Raw genomic sequence first — 22,876 nt, forward strand, 5'->3', positions numbered from 1 at the left:
ATAGAATTTATAAGGGCTAATCTCTCTATTTAGCATTTGCGGTAGAAAACTATACTGGCTGCATAACGCTGTAATTCTGGTCTATTTGGAACTGCTTATCAAAATCATCACAATATTATGTAGCAGTACAAAATATAAGAATTTGGTGTCATCATTCATGGCCTCAACATGACCCTGGAATCAAATCCTTTCTGGTAATTTACTTAAAATATGTTAAGAATTTGATCACTGGCATGCAGTGGGGCTTAGCTGCAAAGAAATTTTGCTATATACATCATTTATAATTCTGAATCATTTAATTATTGGTACATGTCAGGATAATGATGCAGCAATGGTACTGAGAATTGCCCATGTTTATGAACGATATGTTGTAGGAAATAGAGAAATGGAAGAATCCAAGTTTTTTTTTGCAAGATATTGAAGAAGAAATGATAGTTAGTTAGTTAATGATTTGGTAGGGCTGGGAAAAGAATGGAAAGAGTACATAAAAAATTAAGTAGTTAACTAAATAAATAAATAATAACAAAGGGGGAGTTAGAAAAAAACAATCGAAAGAAAAAAAAAAAAAAGGGGGAAAAATTTTCTTATCAATTTAATTTTGTTTAGGAAGAGAATGATATTATTAATTGAAAAGTACACCTTCTGCTAGAATATCCTTTATTGATTTATTTTGTAAATAAGTCTTTCTTTCATGATGCCATCTGGAAGTCAATCAATATGTGTTTGATTGTCATCATTCACAAGTTATTGGGTTTGGACGGAGTTGACATCAGAACTGGAGTGACCTATTCTGAGTCTTGGAATCATTGATTCTTTTGCTTTTGGGTAGAAGAAATCTTAATTTGTTTTAGTTTGTTTTGTGGGGGTGTATTTGTCCAATCATTTTGCCAATCCCCTATAAATTAAGGGTTTAACTGATGCTAGCCAGTCTGATATGGGTGTAATCATTACCCTCAATGCCTACATGGACTGAATTTGAAGGCCGTTTTAATTTGATGTATTTCCGTTGATTTTGGACAAGGTGATTATTTGATTTAAATGATTCTATTGCTTCAATTGCACTTCTTGAGTCGCCAATCATGGCATGCAGGAATTTTTTTTTTGTTATAATCTTGAGAGCCAATTGTATGGCTGTTAATTCTGCTGTAAATACTGATGATATTAGAGGAAGGCCCATTTGGATAGTTTTAACTTGAACTGATGAGATTTTGATCCATCTGTGTAGATTATGAAGGGATTACCCTTCCGTCTTATGTGTTCCATACATTTATAATTTTTGAATCATTTAATTATTTTGTAAAGTTGTTATTAAATTCAACTGATTAGTTTTTTAGTAAATGAGTTTTGAGTTATTATTTGTATTTTGATTGAGAAATTTATTTGATGCAGGAGATGTGCCTGCAGCAATGGTAATTAGATCTCTGTAATATTTTAGAGGCAGCTGGCCTGCTCTGCTAGGAAGACAGTTTGAGCGGAAGGCTCCTGAACGATATGTTGTGATGGAAATCTAGAGAAAGTTGTTTCTGAAGTTGAATAAATTGGACAGCTATAATTTATAATTTTTGCATTGCATAGACATTTGTGTCTCGTCCTGCACCCCATTTGGTGTGTGAGATTTTCTTTAATAAGAAGATCCTTTGCTTTGATATATTTGACATGATCTTTCCAATTTAAATCAAAAATTATACCCAAATATTTAACACTATTGCACATTTATCTCTTACAGCACTTGTTTGTTGTCAACCATCTTTTGTCAGGTACACTGTACTGTTTTTAGAATAAAACCAGTTTTTGTACAAACCCATTAGCTATGAAATAACCCTTCACTGTGCAGAATGCATTCAGGTGCATGAAGCAAAGCATTTTTTTATTATTATTATTACAAGCCAAGCTGCAGCCCTGGTTAGAAAAGCAGAATGCTGACAAGCTCAAGGGCCCCAACAGGGAAAGCATCCTAGTTCAGAAAAGGAACTTGAAAAGTAAAGAATAAATTTTTAAAGAGAAATAACAAATAAAATATAAACAAAAATAAATAAGTAAAGTGCTGTAAAGTGAGACTCATATCAGCCTTGTCTATGCAGAAGCATTTGCGACAAGTTTAAATGAAGTTCCAACAATTCAGCTACAGGGTCAGGAAAGATCATCCCACAATTTGGTCATAACAAGAATAAGCCCTCTGCAAAACTATGGAGCTGAAGTTTAGGAAAAGAAAAGGTAAGAATGTGAGAGTTGACTGCCATATTGAGTATTATGTAATGGATGGTATAGTTTGAGAATGTCTGAGTGCAAAGGATGATCAAAATTATGAAATACATACTGTATCTTAAACATCTTGCACAGTGAGCTGATTGAATGACAATGCCAGAGATTAATATCAAGATCAAGGGTTGATATGGTTTGATGTATGCAAATTTAGCTATAAAGCCAAGCACTAGGGCACTTTACACCATTCAGTGCTTTAAACAGTGGAGAGGGGGTTAGAGTGGTAGGACAGCAAGAGTGAAGAAAGGGTGCAGAATTATAGGTAAAGTAAAAGGCTGAAAAGTGGGTGCAGCTAGAGGTAAATTTAACATAAGTTTTGTCCAGAGAGATAGATGCGGAATGCTTCTCAAAAGTTCATTTGCAATCAAGAGTGACGCCTAGGGGTTTGATTGAGTTGCAGTTATTTAAAGAAACCGTTAATGAAAAGATGGGGTTGCAGGTAATCCATTGTCTTACTTATGCTAAAAACCAGGGTTTAAAGCTGGAATTACTTCATCTTCAAATTTGTATGTTATCCACCAGGAGAGACTTTCCTAAAGTTGCAGCAACTGTAATTACAACACCATGGAGGACCTCAGCAACTAAACTTTTATCAAGTAAAGTGAACCAAGTTTATTAGTATTATGTAAGGAGTACGGTTCATCACTCAGCACCTCTTGTCCTAATTTCCAGCTTTTTCATCTTTATCTGTGATTGAAGGTTACAGAGCGCGTCTTTCTCAAGTCTTCATCCATAACTGGATGTGAATGCTGATCAGAACATTTCAGGCTGTATTAGGCATTTGAACAGTCTGTTTTAAGGCTATTTGTAAAGTCTCCTAGCTAGGATTTGGTTGGTTGATGAGTTTACTTGAATCTTATTTGCTTCATTTGACCCTTATAACTAATTTTCCTTTAGCTATGGCCACTTTTGAAGTGTGTCAGTGGGCTCCATACTTTGTCAAGGGAATGCAGCCAACTTCTGTTCTATTGGGGTCTTCTTTGCTATAAACTTCACAGTTTCTCCTTTTGCTATCCCTGCTGTTTTTGTGGTGAGGACCTTCTACTGTGACCCAGCAGAGAGGTTAGGGTTTATCTGCAGTAAGTTCAGAAATCCAGCACTCCTACAAGTCTTTTCCATCAAATAGGTAAGAAACATCTCTCAATACCTAAAGAAACATCTCTCAATACAGTTTCCTTCTGGCTCCCTTAGACAATCACAAGGTATTAAACGGGCGTGTCAGACACTGATTTGACCCAGTTAAAGTTGAAAATATATGGAGTGTTTTCTGTCCTTTAAATAATGTCACACCATCCTTATCAATTCTATTTGAAGTGTAACTCATACCACATCATCTTAACAGATTCTCACCACTCTGGCACTCATGTTGGGTGTGGCTTCCAAGGTGCCTGTTTTGACTGACCTTGGTCCTTCACTAATCCTGTGATTATATGGCTTTGCCTAGCAGATTATAACTCCATCTTAAATTCGAAATTGCAATCCAAGCAGTGTATGGTTGATATGGTTTGGATGAAACCACCAAACAGTTTTCAAATAAACCCATTGATTATAGTGCAGATTCCTCACTTTCTTCCTTGCATGGTGGCTTTCTGGATTTTGGCTCAGAAAGTGAGATTGAATTAGAAGCCGCTTATTAATCTCGACCAGTTCAAGTTGGGAGTGACTGGGAATTTCATCGTCAGTGAAAAAAGTCTGTGATCAGTGGGTTTGTATGAAAAAACATGTTTCATGTAGTAAGTTTTATTTTTTACTTTGTTCTTGCCGAAGCTCTGCCTTAACACGTCTCCCATGCAAGCTTGGAGCACGTATTTTTCCTTTCATGTCATGTCTCTCATTTCATTTTACTTTTTTCCAGAGCAAAGACTGGGGTAGACATGCTGGAGAATGTGCTCACAACAGTAACAAATGAGGAGTTGAACAATTGGTTTCGAACCATTAGTAAAATTTTTTGTGTTAGTTTTTGTACACTTGTTGTTTGGATGTACAATGTAGTTTTTTCATACATTGAAATAAAACAAAATTTTGTAAATATCTTTTGGTGACATCATTTAAACCAAATTTTAAAGGACTTTTTATTTCATTACCAAAGACTTTGTGTTATAAATATTAGCTTTGAAAGTACTAGAGATTTTATTTTCCATACCTAAGAGATTCTAAACTGTTCGTTGATTTAAATGGTGTTGGCAAAAGATATACTGTAACAGGAACTCCCTCATCTGTAATGTGCAAATATTTTTATTCTCTATTATCAGTTAGCAATTGAATACAGGTAGTTCCTGATATTACACTGTTCATTATGTAATGTAATTTGAATGAACTTGTATTGCATAATTGTATGCTGTATGAAGAGTCACTTTTTTAAAATTTATTTTAAGAGGCCAACAGTAGTTGAAGAAATTAGATAAAGTTATTTTTTAAAGATGTTAAATTATGGTTGTTTTATACAGATTCATTTAGTTCTAGCAAAACATTAATATAAAATATTCATTTAGTTCTAGCAAAATATTTATATTGGGGAAATTATTAACATCGAGGTACATTTGTCAACCACCCTTTCGGAGTGTAAGGATCAACTCTCTTCGTTAAGTTGGTGGTGCTCCCAAACTGAGCAGACCTCATATAACAACCTCATGATGTCCTTATGAATACTGTCAACAGATAGGAAGCCCATGAAGTCATGGGTGTATTCAGGCCATATCCTCCTCAGACACCATTCAGCATGGAAGCCTGAATTTATTATCCAAAGCCTCAACGAATGTTGATTGCATCCTTATGTTGAAGTTCCACCAATACTCCTTGATCATCTGATTTGCAGATTCTATGCTGAAAGCAGACCTAAACACCAAGATGATCTTGCTCCATATGTTGGTGTGGGTGGAGGTTTTTGGAGGCCCAAATAACACCCGAGTATTTTAAAATGGGTAGTCCCTATTCTTTGGATGACTCAGAGCAGTATCTACAAAGAGAGGAGTCTGCCAAGCCAATATAATTGTTTGTATTCATTTTCTTCATTGAGAGGGTCTTCAGAAGTTTGTCTTGATCCCCTTGTTATCTCTGTTTTAATGATTTCCCCAATGTAAATTATTTGCCCTTTTTGCATCTTTTCTATCTTTCCTCAACCACTTTGCTGTTTTAATAATTTCCCCAATTTAAATTATTTGCCCTTTTTGCATCTTTTCTATCTTTCCTCAACCACTTTGCTCTTAAGAGTAGTTTTAGTTTCCAGTGTGGCAGTGAGATTCTGATTCTTTTCCTTCCAACTCCTCTCCTTGTCACTTGCCACCTTCCTTTTCTCCCTTACGTGGCTCTATCCTCTATTCCCTGCCAGAGTTTGAAGTTTTTTTCTTTGTTTTAGAACATCTTGATTCCACCATGCCTTCTTTTCATCCCTTCCCCACTATCACACTACTCTACATACTTTTTTTATGCCTTCTTTCACAGGTTTCTACCACCTGTATTTTGATGCTGTTTTTTGCTGAGAGACTTAATTATTATGTTTTGTCAATCATAGCTAACCTGGTGTAACTGTGGAAACCTTTTCTTTTGATGTAATTATCATAATAATTGATTATAATAAAATAATCAGTCTGTTTCACCTTCTTGACTTGTTTCTACTCACAAGGACCTTGCAAAGAGATTGAGAGCTCACAGAATTAATGTTATTGGTTTGAGAAAAAAACCTAAAATTGTAGTACAAGGAATTGGTGGCAACAGGGTTCTGCCAATGGGATGAGAAAGGAGGCATCAGCAAAACTTATCTCACCCATGATGCATCCAGCACCCATGATGCATCCAGTTTCTTCCAGCCCAGGTAACCAGAATGAGGGTTGGCCAGAGGTGGGCAGTCTACATTAAGACCATAGGATTGTTAGCTATGAAAAATATAAATTAATTAAAAATTTGTCATTTGTTCAGATGCAGAACAAACCTAGGTTTTAGTGTAAGGATAGACTCACTTTTGGTGGAAGGAATGAAAGTCGAACTGACTGGAGGTTCAGCATGCCTGGTCTCACTTCCTGGCTAAGAAGCAGCAAAGGAAGCAGATGTAAGCCTCTGATCTGTTAGATAAATAGTTTATCAAACAGACTACTAGGCTAATACACAATGTGGAGAGAGATTGTATGAGAGGAAGTTAAAAGAACTATGTCTGTCAAGACGACAAACCTATGTTAGCCACTAATTTGTTTATCATTCCTCTCTCCCCTTGTGAGAGGAAGATACTAGCTTCTGAGGGAAATTATTTGTGTATGAATAAAATATATCCAAACAGAGTGGCCACACTCACCTGTATCTAACCAGTTCCAGCACATGATGGGTCAATCTTCTCACTGCCTGCCAGTAGAGAAGAAAGGGGAAAGTCAAAAGGAAAAAGACCAGTCATCTCATTCACTCATTTTCATACCATCACCTTAGGTAGGATACAATGAGTCCTGCCAGGGGCACTGGATGCGCTACGCAACTTGTTAAGCAGCCACTAACAGACCAAAAGAAAAAATGTCCAAGGACCTGTGGGCAATATCCCACAGATAGAAGGATGTGAAGGTGGTCTGACGAAGTCAAGTACCACCCTTCAAAATCCTATGAACAGACAAATTCTTTTTGAAGGCCAAGGAGGCACCCAAACCCCTAACATCATGTGCTCTTGCATGCACTGTGTCAGCATTAGAGGCTAAAGAGGAACTATAAGCATGCCTGATAACCCAACGGAGCCAAAAGGAGATGGTACTCTTGGACACTTCTTTCTTCTGACCTGTGCTGACAAAAAGCCTTCGACACCCAGGTCTGAGGTGACAAGTCCTTTTTAGATAGCTATGCAGTGCTCTGGCAGAATGGCAATTCATCTGGATCATTATTAACAAAATCTCCCAGAAAGGGGATTAAAAGGACTTGAACTTGTCATTATGAAATCAGGGATTTTGAGTCTTAGCTACAAATTCCAGGACAAATTCGAAGGCTACGGACCCCAAACCCCTTGTGTTTTTAACATCAAAAGAGACCATGAAGTTCACCCACTCTCTTTGATGACGCCAAGACCAGTAAGACGACCATCTTGAGGGTCAAGTTTGTCTGATGATTGTTATAAAGGCTCACATGGAGCACGAGTGAGACTGCTCAGCAGAGTCGGGACCCAAATAGTGGTTTAAGCTCTCTAGGAGGACAAGACTGCTCAAAACTTTAAATTACCATTGAGATGTCCCCTGAGGAACAGGTTTACATCTTTCAAATGCAGGACTAAACCCAGAGCAGTTCTGTAGCCTTTGATGGCAGACACAGAAAGTCATTTCTCCCTATGGAGAAAAATAAGGAAATCAGCTACCTGCTGAACAGAAGTTACGACTGGAGAGAAACCTGTCGATGACACCAATCACAGTAGACGGCCCATTTTCCATGGTACGTGGCTGGGGAAGATCTTTTGAGATATCCATACATCTCTGCCTCTTGCTCGCAGGAGATACTGGATAGTCTCCAACCGTGAAGAGACAGGGATCCTACTGATTGGTGTTCTCTCTCGCTGTGAGGTTGGCAGAGGAGGTTGTACCATGGGGGACCTTCTCTCGGGACCACTGACAGCAAGGCTAGCAGATCGGGGAACCACTCTCCATGAGGCGAAAAGGGAGCTACTAAGGTCATGCTGAGGTCTATCATTGCTTTCTCCATAGATAGAAGAGCCTGTTTGCTTTCTCCTGATGTAGAGACCACTCTGTCCCTAAAACATGACCCTGACAACTTTAGCTTGTCAGCCACTACACTCCTCTTGACCGGAATATACCTGCTGAGAGGTCTACTGAGTGATCTATCATCCACTGGTGCATAACACTGTCGGTGAGTGAAGCTGGCGTGACACTAGGCCCCACTGAAGAATTCTTTAGTTTGGTAACTTGCTTCCATATTGTTTCATGTGGTTATTTCATAAAGAAGGGAGGTCCTCCACTTTCAACTTGCATGGATTTCAGGTATTTTTTAAGGCAAGATGTGGTCTCCCATCTATTCATGGTAATAAAGCTTGCTTTGCCAGTTTAAACAACTAACCAGCACTACTGCTCAACTATACACTAGGCATGAAGGAAGTCTGTAGGTTCCATGGAAATGTGTCTCTGCTACAATAAATTAAGTGGGGATTTTTCCCAATGAAGTGGCCACTCACACTATTGGGCCAAAACAACACATAAATTCTTGGAATGGGAGAGTAGGAAGCATTTTACCTGTCAATCTTACTAGCTTTGCCTAAATTAAACCCTCAATAATGTTATAAAGTACTCTCAGGACCAAGTTATTAAACTAAATTTATTAGTTTACCTACAACAAAAATTTCAGCGTTACACCTCCATAAATATATAAATAACCATATAAGACCTAAATTAACAGTTGGTATATTACTTTACACAGCACTGTTCAGTTAAAAAAAACCATTATAATTGTAAGAGGAGACAATCAACTTGGCTCCACAAAAAGAAGAAAAAACTTTAAAATGATTAGCCTTTTGCAACTTACATTTTACCATCAGCTCTACAACAATTTCACTGCAGCAATTACATGTCTCATATTTGTTCTCATAACCAAGGCAATAAAATACAATTGAAATTTACACACTAAAGGTGTCTTTATCGAGCAATTGTATTCTGCTTTTATAAAAACTTTCAAACACTGGTACAGTACCCATATTACAGGATTCCTAATAACTTTAATACAGTACAAGCTTTTCTTCACTTACAAGACATCATACAAAGAAAATTACAAAGACATCACAGTTAGTAATAAAAACATGGAGAGAATTCACATTTTTCAGCTGTATGGATAATAGTTGAGTCATTAGGAACGTGGGACGTGTCTCCGTCCACCTTTCATGTAGAAATGAAACCTTTCTTCCCTTCCGCTTTTTTTTTTTTTTTTCATTATAATCTTGCACTGTATAATGACTAGTTTTTAGAAGCTATTGATGTATGAAGAAAATACAACTCTAAACTTCAAAGAACTTGGTAAGTCATTACATTCCTAAAAGTCCAGCTCACATCATGTAGTTACTGTCCAAAGATACATAGTTAATGGAAGAAATAAAGATTTAATACACTTAATCAGTAACCCACATCTTACCGAGAGGTATCTGATATGATTAGTTTTAATATGAGAATTAGGCAAATTAATAAATGCAATATTGTAATTATAGGCCAATCTAGTACCATAAAACTAATATGTGAGTTGTACACATGGCTTTTTGAGAAAAGGCAATTAAATTCCATGAGATTCTTACTTCTGTTAACTCGATTTCCCAACTTTTCATGAAATGTTTGTAAGTCAAATGTTTAGCTTAACAGTTCTTAAATGTAATATTTTTTAACACAACCCATGGTATGTTATGTATTACCCTAAAAACATTACAACAAATATAAATCGCTCCTTGATTTCAACTATGGTAATTACTTGATACAATAAACTATTTTAATTGCAGCAAATTGAAAATTAAGTTGTTCACAACAGCAATATAACTGGCCACGAGATCTTTCTAAATAATCATCTGCTGCTGTACACAGCATATCATAGCAAAGATGACTTTCTTTTTGTATTTTGACCATTCCCAGTAAAAAGTAAGGCCCACGTCTGGCAAACTGAATATGTTACATTCTTCAGATAAGTCAAAACGTCTGGCAAACTGAATATGTTACATTCTTCAGATAAGTCAAAATGTAAAGTGTCAAATCTAGTAATGTGGTTGCAATACAGTGCTGGGTCTCTATCAGCAAATGACATGGTTGGCTACTGCCTACATTGTGGCTTGGTCCTTGCAATGTCCCTTTGACTCCAAGCTGCACAATTCCTGCCATTTGATTTTCCTCTACCACCTCTGATCTCTTCCCACCTAGCTCTAACTTGACCAGTCTCCAATTTTCACCTTACACTTGGGAGTCCTTGACGAAAAACCCTATGAGCTTGGCAATGTAACTTGCTGATTTTGTTAAATGACTCTACAATAATAATAATAATTTTCTATCTGCTAACCTTGTAGCTTGGCATGGTCTTTAGCACTGAAGTGTAGGAAGACTCAAAAATTTTTGTAACATTCCTTCTGTCCCAGCAGCACCACTTTTATAAACTGTTGGTCTCTTCCTACTGTGTTTTGAAACTTCTTTACCTAGTTCCATGTTGTGGCCTCTTCAAGAAAATATCCTTTAAGGCAGTAATATGAGAGCAGAAATATGAACTATCCCTTAGGAGATCACATGTGAATCATGAACAAAATATTGACAAAATAATGCCTCTTAAATTTGGATATAATGGGACTTACAGGCATCTGCTTTTGAAATATCCAAAATGTAACCAAATACAGCTTACATTCCATACAGTACTCTTCCTAAAACACTGAATTTTCTTCATTCAGGTCCACAAAACTTACAAATATTTGATCCTCTTTCTATTAGATGGTTAAACTAGAATAACTTACCTTGATTAGAATTCTTTGGGCTAGCTTCCATAATAAAAATAGAAAATGGAAAAGAGCATGAAAACTGTATTTAACAGAAACACAGTAAAACAATTCTTTCTCTTATCCTAAAGATCCCACCAAACTCCTCATTACTGACTTACCAAACAGTCCTAAAATCAAAATGTACTTGGAAAGTTTCTCTGACAATGTATGAGTAAATCCCATCTCCAACTTTCTATATACGTACCAACTGAGAAGTGATTTCTGACTGGAATGAAAGCTGCAAGTATTCCAAGTGTACAACTTTCTTCGGAGTTTTCTCTTTTAATTGAGTGCATGCTTCCTGCTTACCCTCAAAAAATCTTTAAAAATTACATAAATTTACAATGTTCTCAGTACATACCTATTTACAATTAAAATCTGTAAAAATTACTGCAGAAAATCTGCTATTTCAATATCAAAACTGCATTGTCAGACAATCCATATTGAAGCATTGTAGGTCATACTTTTTTGATGAGAGAGAGAGAGAGAGAGTAAACTACCAACAAGATGCATTAAAAGTAACACTGTCATCTCAATAAATGAAAGAAAATATACAGTATGGTAAAAAATATTGAAAAATTATAATTCAGTATGTAATAACATTGAGGAACAGGAAAACTGCTGGAGAATAGGAACAAGTATGCAGAAATGAAAAATAAAGCTTCTTTTCCAATTGCAACTGAATTACTGTACTTTAACATCTTTACCGTGATTATGTTGCATAACAGTTTTAATATTGCAAGACATTCAGTCCCTGTTATATAAGTGACTTGTCAACTGAGCAAATGTTCAAAGAAAAGCACCTCTAAGTAAAAGGTTAAAAATATGGAAGGCAGGTAACTGAAAGGCATATACAGAAAATGTAAGTATGACCTAACTAAAATGCTTTCGTCAAAAGAACAATACAAATTTTTCTCGAACATCTGCTATGCTATGACAATCCTCCTACAGTTTTCTAATTATCTCTCTCACAACGCTAAGCCAGTAGCATCTGCACCTACCTAGAGTACTTTAAAACACTTCTTCATATCATGAAATTATTATAAATACTGTATCAAAATGAAATCAGTCCATCCTAATGTATAATGTTCACTTTCACTCTTTAATGTCCTCTTTAACTATACATATCAATGGTCTTTGTGACTTTACACTTAAGTTCCTTTCCGCCATTTTTCAGCATGTGTATACTCTGTCATAGGTTTACCTCCAATGCCGCACGTTCCTATACCGACTCTTCCGTTGGCCGCATCCGGGGTGGCAAATATTGACTTCTTTGTGACTCCCTTCAGTTTCTTAGCCTGTTTAGAAATAAATACAAATTAGTGGTAATTCAGCTTTCATCTTGACCAAGAGGCCAAGGGGGTATTACAAAAATGTTTGCTAGATGCACAGTACTGTATACAAGAAACCCAAAACCAACAACGAAAACATTTTAATTTCATCTCATTTAGTATTAAAACTAATGACTTACCCAGACAATGGAATTAACTTTTGGAACTCATGGTGGGCTGGCCAGAAGGGTTTATTTTTAATGATTACATCCGATCTAATCGAATATACTGCACCCTCTCAAAAATTTTATACACAAACTGGAAATGATGTGGTTCTAACAAAACTTCTTTCAGGAAATTGTTGCTTATATGCTGTTTGCTGAAAGTTGGAAAATCACTTCTATTCTAAATTCACTACATTCAGAGACTGAGTCACGTGGGTTATTCACCAAATATCCACAGATCAGAAAAGTGTGGCTTCACTGTGGCTTCCTTCATGGAATGAACGCCACCAAAATCCATCTGTTGATTTAAATCTGATTTGCTAATTTTAGGATTTACTATTCCATAATGCCTGTCAGTCATTGAGACTATGGACTTTGGAGATACAGCAACGGTAAAACACTGACCGGAACAGGTACATTTGACCTAGTTATAGTAACCTTCCGGTTTTACTGCTTTATCAAGCATCCTCAATTCTTTAATGCCTGTATGTGCATGGACCCATCATTTTTCGGCATTTATACCAGCTCAATGCAATTTGAGGAATGAAAACTTTGTATGAATACAATTTATAATTAAAAGGCATCATTAATATTTGGAATGGCTGACCAGCAAGAGGTTTGAAAGGTGTAACTTGAGGAAAACATTGCAGTTGCACTATGAATCAATTGTTTGGAGAGGGTGGAAAGTGAGATGGAAGAGAGATTATGAATGGAGGTACTGCAGAGTAAGAGGAATGAAAGGGATTGCAGCTATGGGTCGAAGGGACGCTGAAATGAACATTAAGTAATGCATAAGGGGAATCAGAAATACAGGCAAAATTTTTCAAAAAGAACCCGTTATTTCAATGCTAAGACTGAAACAATTCATAGCAAGCCTCTATTCTCAGTGCCTCATCACACTGCTGCTGCCATCTCCATCCTGAAGGGATACACCACACAAACTAAAATTTGAATGGCTAGGATGATAGTTTCCAACATTCCACTGCCCTCAGCAATGTAGTCAGGCAACCAAAAAAACTAGGTTAAATGCTCAATATCTCCCTGAACACCTGTATCCAAGTCATCAGACTACCTAGAAATACCTGAACCATGAGATTCTCTAAGCCATGGAAATAATGTACTCACTAAGTTATTCAGTGCAGTGGCAATGGAAGGGGTTTCTCAGCCAGTAGGGGAGTTTGCCGATGAACTGATGACTCCCACAATGCACTGGTCTATGCCAGTCTCTTTTAATTAGAAAATACCACCCAGCAAGTCCCTACCTGCGTATGAACAAACATAACGTATTACTGTTCCCTCTTCCTACTAATTCTGCTATCTGCTGTCCACTATCCACCCTTCCGAAGACAGAAAACTGTCTGATGAAATATGGCTGGAGTCAACCTGGCAAGCACTAAAAGATAAGAATTCACTGGAAACAGTATATCTCTGGTGCTAAGGCTATGAAAAGGAAGATGGAACTACCCTTTAGGATCTTTGCCAAGCATCAACTACAGTCTCTAGTGTGGTGACACACTGCCTACAAAGACCATCCTTACCTTTGTAGCAATGTTAACTCCTCCTTATTCACCACATCTTACATCTAAAAGAGCATCCTAGCTACGAGTACGATGAACATTCAACAGAGATGACTGATAAATAGTCTAGCAAAAGCAAAATCCATTTGAATTCAGCAACACCAAACCAAATACACTATGCCATTGGCAAATAATGCAATCAAACTTGTTTTCAGCAAGTTCAGAGACAGCAAGGGACTGCATGAAAAGATCTTCAAGCGACCAGTGTTTTCATCGTGAAGAAAACCTATAATGGGGGAGGTGGTAGGAAACATCCAACCAACTACAAAACGACAAAGAATTTACTGAAGCGACATATTCATAATGTTCAATACCATATCTAACTCTTAAATTTAAGTTTTTTATTTTTTCTGATTTTTGTTCTTCCTTGATGGATGACCCCATTAAGCTCCTGATATCTGTCAAGACCCAGAATCATTTCATGTTTGTAATACCACTAAAAATGGGAACATATGAAAAATTACCAAACTGCTAAAACTATAAAAAATAAAGTGATGAATAAGCATATACAACATGAAAAATGAAAAATTACAGTTAAAACAATATGAATGGAACAATGGAGGCAGTCCTTAGAACATAACAATGTAGCTGGTAAGTACAGAAATTTGGTAAGATGCTATAGAAAAATATAATGGTGATGGGACCAGATAACATAATAATAAAATGGAACAAAATTAAAACATCAGTAATGGTGATGATAATGCTGACAACTCTGCCTTAGGGATATCAACTTTTTTAAATTTCTAGTCATGCTGAATGGACAAGATACATTTAAGGAATGGGATGCAAAACCAAGTAGGTGAGATAAGTAAATATTTCTTGAACACTGCTGGAAAGAGCACCACAAAATGTTTATAAGCCATAAACAGCAACTATTGAAGCCTCTTTGCTTCCTTTCTCTGGCAATTTAATCTGAATCAACTAAATTTTTAGACAATCCCTAAATACGCTCCCACCCTGTATGTCAAATTAGGTCTATGCAGAAATATCAATCTGAGATCTCGTATATCAAATATAAGTAGTGATTAACTACATCAATTAGATGACACTGGTTCAAAACAAACAAAAATACTATATCACGTGGATATATACAGGCGACACAAGGTAATTCTCCTGCCACATACTCACCCCTCTAACTTTTGTAGAGAATGCAAGCCACTTGGCCTTCTCAGCTTCGTGGGCCTCTTCTATCAACTTTTGTCTATCATGTTTTTTCTGTTTCCTTTTTCTTGCCTGTTGACGCTGTGCTTCAACCTGTTTTTTCCTGGGAAGAAAAATAATGGTGAAATAATGACCTACTTTGAAAATCTTCCAAGATACAAAAAATAATTTTAATTAGAAACAGCACTTGTGATTAATGGGCTGCCAATAACATTTGCACTAAAAAATAAATTTACCAGTTCACACACTCAATTGTGAAAGACAAAAAAGAGCGTGTACACACAATATTACTCACTCTGGAAACATTACTTGGTGCAACAAGCGTAAAAAGAATAATCAACTGAAAACTTACGAGAGCCTAACCATCAGGATTTGCCTATCTAGCTTTGTAAAAATTTAGATATGCACTTGGTTTTAATAGCCTAACCCCTACAAATAATGAGGAGACTGTCAGTGCACAGAAGTAACAATTTTGTGAACAATTTGTTAGTATCAGTCCCCTAAATAAAGGGTCGCTTTAATTCAGCCCAAGCAATAAAGAGTTAGCTGTAGTGAGTGAGCTATTACAAATCCAGAGTTTGGTCTCCTAATCTGGGATAAAAACAGCATTTTCAAACTGACATGTATTTTATGTAGGAACACATTAAAATTAATATTACCATATCTTATAAAATTCTGAAACATTTAAAATAAAAAAATGAAAGGCTGTGCTTACTTATTTCTATCAGACTCTGACGCTAAAGAAGCTGGATGCTGGCCTCGTTTTTCTCCAGGCACTCTTTCCTTTAACATAGACAATTTCGTAACATCTGAATTACCGTATCCCTCAAAGCTGACTGCAACAAGGCCATCGTCTGTGATGGCATCTATGACAGCATCATACCTTCAAAAGTACAGAGAGAAAATGAGTGACATGATGACAACACACATGCAAAGCCTGCACTTCCATAAATATTAAAATAGACTGTTAAAGACATACTGTACTTTATGTCAATGGATACAAAAATTAAAAATTGATATCTCAGAAATTCATAGCTACAGTCAACCCCTGACTATTAGCGGTTCCAGATTCGCGGCTTTACCTACTTGCGGATTTCTCTGTGGAACACATACCTACAAATTATTTGCGGAAAATTTGCCTATTCACGGTATTTTTCATAGGGAAATATTCACATATTACTGTATTTTCATATTTTTGTGACTAATTGAATTTTTTGTGATAAAACTTAAAATATTCAGGTTACTAGAAAAAATTACACTCCAAATGACAAAAGGTTACATAGAATAGATGTTTTCTTATGGTGGTAATCCTTTTTTTATTTTACATTATATTTTACACTGAAAACAAAATACATTACAAATGTGGCTTACCACTGAGAGTCTTCTGACCACATGGCAAGACACTCATCTCCAACTTTCCATGCTTTGACAGCCGATGCTTCGGCACTGCTACTCTGTGAACCATGACCAGCATTGCTGCCTGCAGCACTCGCTGAAAAAGGACAATTCACAATGAAAACGGCTCAAATGAAATTCAAAAAGCAATTCAAGTCTCAGAGTATTTTGCAGAACCCAGGCAACAATTCCTTTTCGGTTTACGTTACAAACCTTCAAGTCCAGTTGTAGCTGAAACTCACCAATACTTAGTAAGAGTTGCTTATCTTCTGGAGTTAGAATGAAAGCATTTTGCTGTTACGCAAACGTAGACACAGTACTGTTATGACAGGACACATATTACAGTATATATAGATTTTCATAATGAAATTCATTATTTGGATACTTACCTACTGTTAAAGATAGCTTATATCTCCGCTCCGATAGGCAGGTCGGCATTCAAACAAAAGATTGAATGGCTGCCCAGATGACTGTCTAGTACACCTGTTCTCCACCAAGGTGTGCTTCAAATGTTTTAGCTCGTCAAAATTTTCCTTGACAGCCCACTAAGTTGTGGAGAGGCTGGGTGGGTAAGTATCCCAATAATAAATATGATTATGAAAATTTATAGTATTTGGGATGAATCTTTCCTACTATTAAAGACAGCTGATTCCCACATTTAGAAGAGGATGGTGGGTAGTGCAGCTAGACAAAATCTGCTCGGCCAATTGAGCTAAAAGTTTCTTGCATGAAACCCAAAACATTCTTACCTGAATCCTTTCTGGATCTTACTGCCGCCAGAAGTTTGATTCCATTCAGGGAGCAAGGCTCTCATATGTGTGCAGCAAAGAGCAGTCTTGCAGAGAAAACCATTTCAATTCAACCAGAATGAAACAGAAGCTGCGTGAGGGGATCCCTGTGCCTGGGTCCAAAAGTCCTACAAAATGTCAGTCACTAAAAATAAATAAAGGTATGCTCCTATATATTTACCTTCATGTCCCCCAAAATATTAAAACTCGGGATTTAAAAGAAAGAGCCTAAAAGATTGCTCTTTCTTCGGACTAAGGGCTTTACTGTTTTCAAACATGATTCTACATACTTAAGGTAGTGAGCAGCCAAACAAATTGCACTTCTATTGCGACGCATTAATCCCATCCTCAAGCGACAGATTGTCATAAAACTAAATGAAGTTGCATCAACTCTCACATTATGAATGTTTACTTTCAATACAGGTAAAAGGTATGGAGCTAGTTCTCATCCACTAACCTATAAATGCGTCACAGCGAACCTCGTGTTCTTTGACGAAGATGTTCTAGCAGGTTTCTAAAACCACAAAACATAATGTTAACTTTGCCTCCTCCAGGCTTAACCTTTGACAAAGACATTCTACGTTTTCTAAAACCACAAAACATAACGTTAACTTTGCCTCCTCCAAACTTGACCTTTGACAAGGATGTTCTAGGTTTCTAAATTCTCAATTCATTTTCCTGAACCATAAGGGGAGTGGAAGGTGGAGCTAAAGAGGAAGTCTCAGTACTAATTAAAGCATTAGCAAAGGAAAACCCTAAATGTCCTTCAAAAATAACCACTTTCTCACATCTATTCTCAAGATCACACTTTATACCATCACAGCCGGTGCAAACAATGTGTATCTCCTAAAAAAACAACATCCTGCTAACACAGTAATCATTCCTATAGAACCTGACATTCTTAGCCTTGATTCCAATGGAGGCATCCTAGGAAAAATAAATGTGCAGTACCCTTATAGCAGCAAACAGCCATGAAACACCAACAAAAGCCTATACACAATGAGGGCAAGGCGAATTCTGGCAAGAGCTAAAACATTCGAAACACACCTGGTGGAGAACAGGTGTACTAGAGAGTAATCCGGGCAGCCATTCAATCTTTTGTCTTAATGCCGACTTGGCTATCAGCACAGAGACTAAGCTATCTTTAACAGTAGGTAGGATTCATCCCAAATAAATAATAATCTTGAGTTCACCATTCCTGATCCACAAATCCAACTCAAGATGAGTTTTCAAACAAGGAATGTTTACTAATAGTCACCCTTTTGGATACATGCTGATTTCTAATCGGTATACTGTACCATCCTATGATTCTATCATGTGCTTCTCAAGTCATATTTACAATATAAATCTATTTCTTCACTCGACTTTACATTCAATCTATACAGTACCATATTTTCTGCCATATTAGGCACATTAAGAAAAGCAGTAACCGAAAATCACCTTATATTTTCTATAGTGAAGGTCACTTGTTAGGTTTAAACTATAGGCTCCTAAAAATAGTAGTTCTGGAGATGAGGTACAATCAAAGTTAACTCCAAACAACTCCCTTATAAAATGGTTCCCAAATCACCACTGACTACCAGTAACTGCTTTACAGTTATCCGCAAAATTCCATAGGTTAACAATACATACACTAGTGTCATTTTCCTCCTTAAAAAAAATGTGAAAACCAAAAGTAATGAACACACAAAATCCCTTAGTACTTGTTCATACAAGTTAGAAAATAGATACATGATCCATGTATATGAAATATTTTACTTAGTAGGCTACAAACTTTATTCCCAATATCAAGGCTAGAAAAAGCTTTTAGTTCACTAATTGATCTCATAAGCTACTGAGAGTTGGAATTAGTTTCTATGGGATATATAAAAGCTTAAGAAGGTAATAATGAATTATGCAGGATGAGAAACAGTTGGAATGAAATGCAATGACTCAATGGTCAGATTAAACTTGGCAGTCCCTGGTTATTGGTGGGCTCGGTTATTGTCGATCAGGTTTTTCGGGGCTTGTCTAGCTACAAAAATCGGTGATTTTCGACGGAGATATGAGCCAATTTCCAGTTATTGACGCCAATAACTGCGTATTGGCACCAATACATACCTGACAGAGGTGCCGATAACCAAAAAGCTTATCGTCACGCTGTCAGAACAGAACCCCTGCCGATAGCCAGGGACTGCCTATACTTCATAATAATGTAGTCAATTAATCATGAGAAATTAAAGTGGCAAGAGTGAGATGAAAATATACAATATTGTCAACAATGGTTAAAAATCTTAAGGAAATAACAGTTTCCAATGTATTCTCCATCAATTAAATCATTAAGACTGTTACCACTACAGCAATGACAAAATATAAGTGTGTACAGTATATTTCATCAATCCCACATCGTTCCCAACCTATAAAAAATAAAAGAAAACCACCCCTTGGTACATGGCACATCATTATCTTACCTTGTGCTTCAAGAAGATTAGTGGTAAGGGTGATAACTTCCTGAAGATCTCCTTTTAACTTCAACAGTTCAGCATTGGTTGGATCAGACGTCAAGGCCGCCTCAACCTGGAAGAAGACTCTTTTTTTAAAAAATGCATTTACTCTACAGACCACAAAATATGTTGCGGAAGCTTGCCGTACCTCACAAAGAAATAGAGAAATCTTACCAAGTCATAGTACAAAATAAAACTCTTTCAACACTCTCTTTCATGAACATAAACCTTTGCTGTCATGGTAAAATATTTCATTTTACACATTTAAAAGACTGTACTCTTATACAAAGTGAGGGACAGACATACAAAGAGAAATTTAAAAGGGAATATCATAAAAAGTTAAACGTGACAAATTAGGCATTACAGAGAAGTTAGTGGAATTTCCTCCGAGAAGGAATACAAAGAACGCAAAAGACAGCATATGTCGGGTTACAGATATAGGTAGACGTGGAGGTGGAATCATGATGTACAAAAGGCCAACTGAAGTGAAGAGAGCCTTCAAGATCTGGGAGAGGACAAGTAAGGAAGTGGACAACATTGTAAACATGAAAAAGATGAGGTAGGCTAAAGACAGATGGTAAGGGTAAAAAACCTAAGTTGAGAAGAGTGGAACCAGAATCTTAGCACAGCAGACAGAAAAGGAAAAATATTCAAGATAGAATAATGGCTGATGAAATGTGAGAAAGATGTAAGGGGGCAAAGAAAATAAAAAATTAAAATGGAAAAATTAAAGCTTTAAAAAAAGAACTGGAACAATGGAGGCAGGATTTTGAAAATCCAAATAATGAAAAAGAGCATGAACTTGAGGACACTGGCATAATGGGTCGTTTCAGTCGTAAGTCATTTAGGCCGTAAGCACGTTTGAGTGCAAAATGGGCGCCATGTTTAGTATCAGCCCCTTGGGGATGTACGTAAAACATAAAATGGTAACAGTAAATACCATAAATAAACATAACAGTAAATACCATAAACATAACGTCTTACATTGTTTTGGATGTTACAGCCTAAGTGACTTAGGCCGAAACGACCAGGACCGTAATAAAGAGATCAACAGAGAATATAACTACTGAAGAGTTTTCAAAGGCCCATAAGAAATTGGAAAAACCCAAGGACCATCACGAATAACAGGCGACTTACTAAAGGCAGCTGAAAAACCATCATCCATGACCTTAATAAAATGTAAGGAAAGTTGATAAAAGACAAGAGGAGACTAGTTGAGTTGCAAAAGAGTATTACTGTATGTAAACAATGTAGAAATTAGCGAGGAATAAAATGTCTTAAGCTTGAAAATATTGCAAAAGGCACCAGAAGACCAGATGAAAGGCTAAGAAGATGTCTTGGGTCAATCATTTTCATACAAAAAGTATGATCAGGAAAGTGGCATCAAGAGAGTAAGTATGTACATAGGACTATATAGTAAGAGATTGTCAATGACCTGTGGTATTGGAAAATAAAAAACTAAATTTTTCTTAACACGCTTTTATTACAATGTACTAAAAAGTAAAAAATTGCAATTAATCGTGTCTGCAAAAAATAAAAGCGTGGCTGCCAAACATGGAAGGAAATGTTACAAGAAATAAAAAAATATTTATCTTCTTGTAGCATTTCCTTCCATGTTTGACAACCACGCTGTTATTTTAGTAGACAATGTAAGAAAAGCCTGGTGTGTCTCAAAATATTATTTTTTACTTTTTTAGTGCATTTTAAAAAAGCGTGTTTGTCTGGGCTTGGGTATTTGACTGTGGCCTCCGATAGACCTGTCTCCATTGGGAAATCCATGATGAAGACCCTTGCATTTAAAGCATCCCCTTGGCCCATTAAAGGCAAAAAGATAGCATCCCAGGCTACTGTGGAGACTACAAAGACCTTATCAAATTAATAACAGCCTGGAAAAAATAAAAGTAATTGAAAATGACGTAAAAATAACATCTTTCAAAAGAGAGCTGGCCAGTCTGGCCTGGCCCAACAGGATTTCCCTCTTGGCTACTTGCCACTGGATTAGAAGCCTAAACATGAAAATTACAAATGAAAAAGAAATTAATGTGAAGGAAAATCCTTTATAGTTTCTGGGTAATTGCCCAATGTTACATATGCGAAGTAAAACTCACCTGTTCCAGTTGAACTTCGTAAGTATTGAGACTATTTCCTAGATCATCCGCCATTGCGTTTGTTTACTAAGCATTGCGACCAGAAAGTAAATATTACATTTCTTGATAAAACACAATTCATAGTGCTGTTGTTAATTGAATTTCAGTAAAAATCGTAACAAAATTAAATATTTAATACATTTAAAAATATTTTTATATTTATTTTTACTTAATGAAAGCTTTTATAATATGGAAAGTTAGCCAAATGTGTGTCGTACAATAACGTCTTCGACAAGCTCAGGAAAGAAACGTTCTTCGGTGATACATTTGGGGAATTTTATTAGAAGTAAAGTCGTAATAGAAAAATATGCTTCTAAAATTACGGAAATACTGTCTCAACCTGAAGCTTTTATGGCAGGTTATCCTAGATTTCACGCAAAAAAACTCTGATGTCCCACTATTCTTATGTCTGCCTAAATAATGAAATTACACAGTTGGTTCTTATGGCAATGCTTTCCTGTCTCATAAGGTCAAGGTGTCATTTCTGACTTGATTGAAAATTTAATCAACATTGTTAACTTAAGCATTACACAAAAATGACTAATTCGAGACGTCCGAAAACTATATCAGCAATTTTTCCCTCTAGGTCACCTATTCTAGAACATACTGTATGTCCTTAATTTCTATAGAAATGTACAAGTATTTGCATCCTTTTATTTTCAAGAACAAGGTACTGAGTATTCTGGGTTTTGTGAGTTCAGAAGTCCATTTTTTTCTTTGAATTTCTTGCATCTTTTAGCCATTAATTTACTAATTAATCTGCTATGTTTTATGCTTAACCATATGTATGGTTACACTAAAAGAGGTACGTTGCGCTAAGAGGCATCTTAAATGTTTTAGTCTTATCAATCGCATTGTTTGTTGAAACATTTTTTATTAAATTCTCAAGGCCACTGATATTTCTTGTGGTTGTATGTGCATGTGTGTGTGTGTGTGTGTGTGTGTGTGTGTGAGAGAGAGAGAGAGAGAGAGAGAGAGAGAGAGAGAGAGAGAGAGAGAAAGTCGAACCTGAAGCGAAGTGAAGTAATGGGGAAGTCTGTATGAGTCATAAGATGAGGTATTTAGACTCACCTAGCGCAACTAAATCATTACCTAACCCCCTCTTCC

At 36.4% G+C, this 22,876-nt stretch overlaps 2 protein-coding genes across 9 annotated transcripts in view; one reads left to right on the top strand and one right to left on the bottom strand.

Annotated features, from left to right (window-relative positions):
* The window catches only part of LOC136835570 (nucleolar protein dao-5-like), a 47,673-nt gene extending 41,811 nt beyond the window's left edge, over positions 1 to 5,862 (top strand). For all 8 annotated transcript variants that reach the window (XM_067099243.1, XM_067099246.1, XM_067099249.1 and 5 more), the window contains one exon: positions 4,118 to 5,862. In XM_067099243.1, the coding sequence (XP_066955344.1) occupies positions 4,118 to 4,171 (54 nt within the window). In that variant the 3' untranslated portion in view covers positions 4,172 to 5,862. The remainder of the gene's footprint in view (positions 1 to 4,117) is intronic.
* Positions 5,863 to 8,529: 2,667 nt separating this feature from the next.
* On the bottom strand, positions 8,530 to 21,852 carry Spf30 (Splicing factor 30). The gene is made up of 6 exons (XM_067099251.1): positions 21,731 to 21,852; positions 19,590 to 19,695; positions 16,328 to 16,448; positions 15,672 to 15,839; positions 14,924 to 15,059; positions 8,530 to 12,021 (listed from the first exon to the last, which is right to left on the bottom strand). The coding sequence occupies exons 1-6, from the start codon at positions 21,782 to 21,784 to the stop codon at positions 11,875 to 11,877; spliced, it is 732 nt and encodes a 243-aa protein (XP_066955352.1). The 5' UTR covers positions 21,785 to 21,852; the 3' UTR covers positions 8,530 to 11,874.
* Positions 21,853 to 22,876: the final 1,024 nt, after the last annotated feature.

This window comes from Macrobrachium rosenbergii, chromosome 55 (assembly GCF_040412425.1).
Source record: "Macrobrachium rosenbergii isolate ZJJX-2024 chromosome 55, ASM4041242v1, whole genome shotgun sequence".
Classification (NCBI taxonomy): domain Eukaryota; kingdom Metazoa; phylum Arthropoda; class Malacostraca; order Decapoda; family Palaemonidae; genus Macrobrachium; species Macrobrachium rosenbergii.

What these genes read in the sequence shown, in the direction of transcription:
- Spf30 (XM_067099251.1), bottom strand. Translation starts at nt 21,784, where the DNA reads ATGGCGGATGATCTAGGAAATAGTCTCAATACTTACGAAGTTCAACTG. An exon ending in TCAGAGTCTGATAGAAATAA is followed by an intron (nt 15,060 to 15,671) that starts GTAAGCACAGCC and finishes TTTTCTTCCCAG; the next exon opens with GAAAAAACAGGTTGAAGCAC. An exon ending in TCTCTACAAAAGTTAGAGGG is followed by an intron (nt 12,022 to 14,923) that starts GTGAGTATGTGG and finishes ATTTCTAAACAG; the next exon opens with GCTAAGAAACTGAAGGGAGT.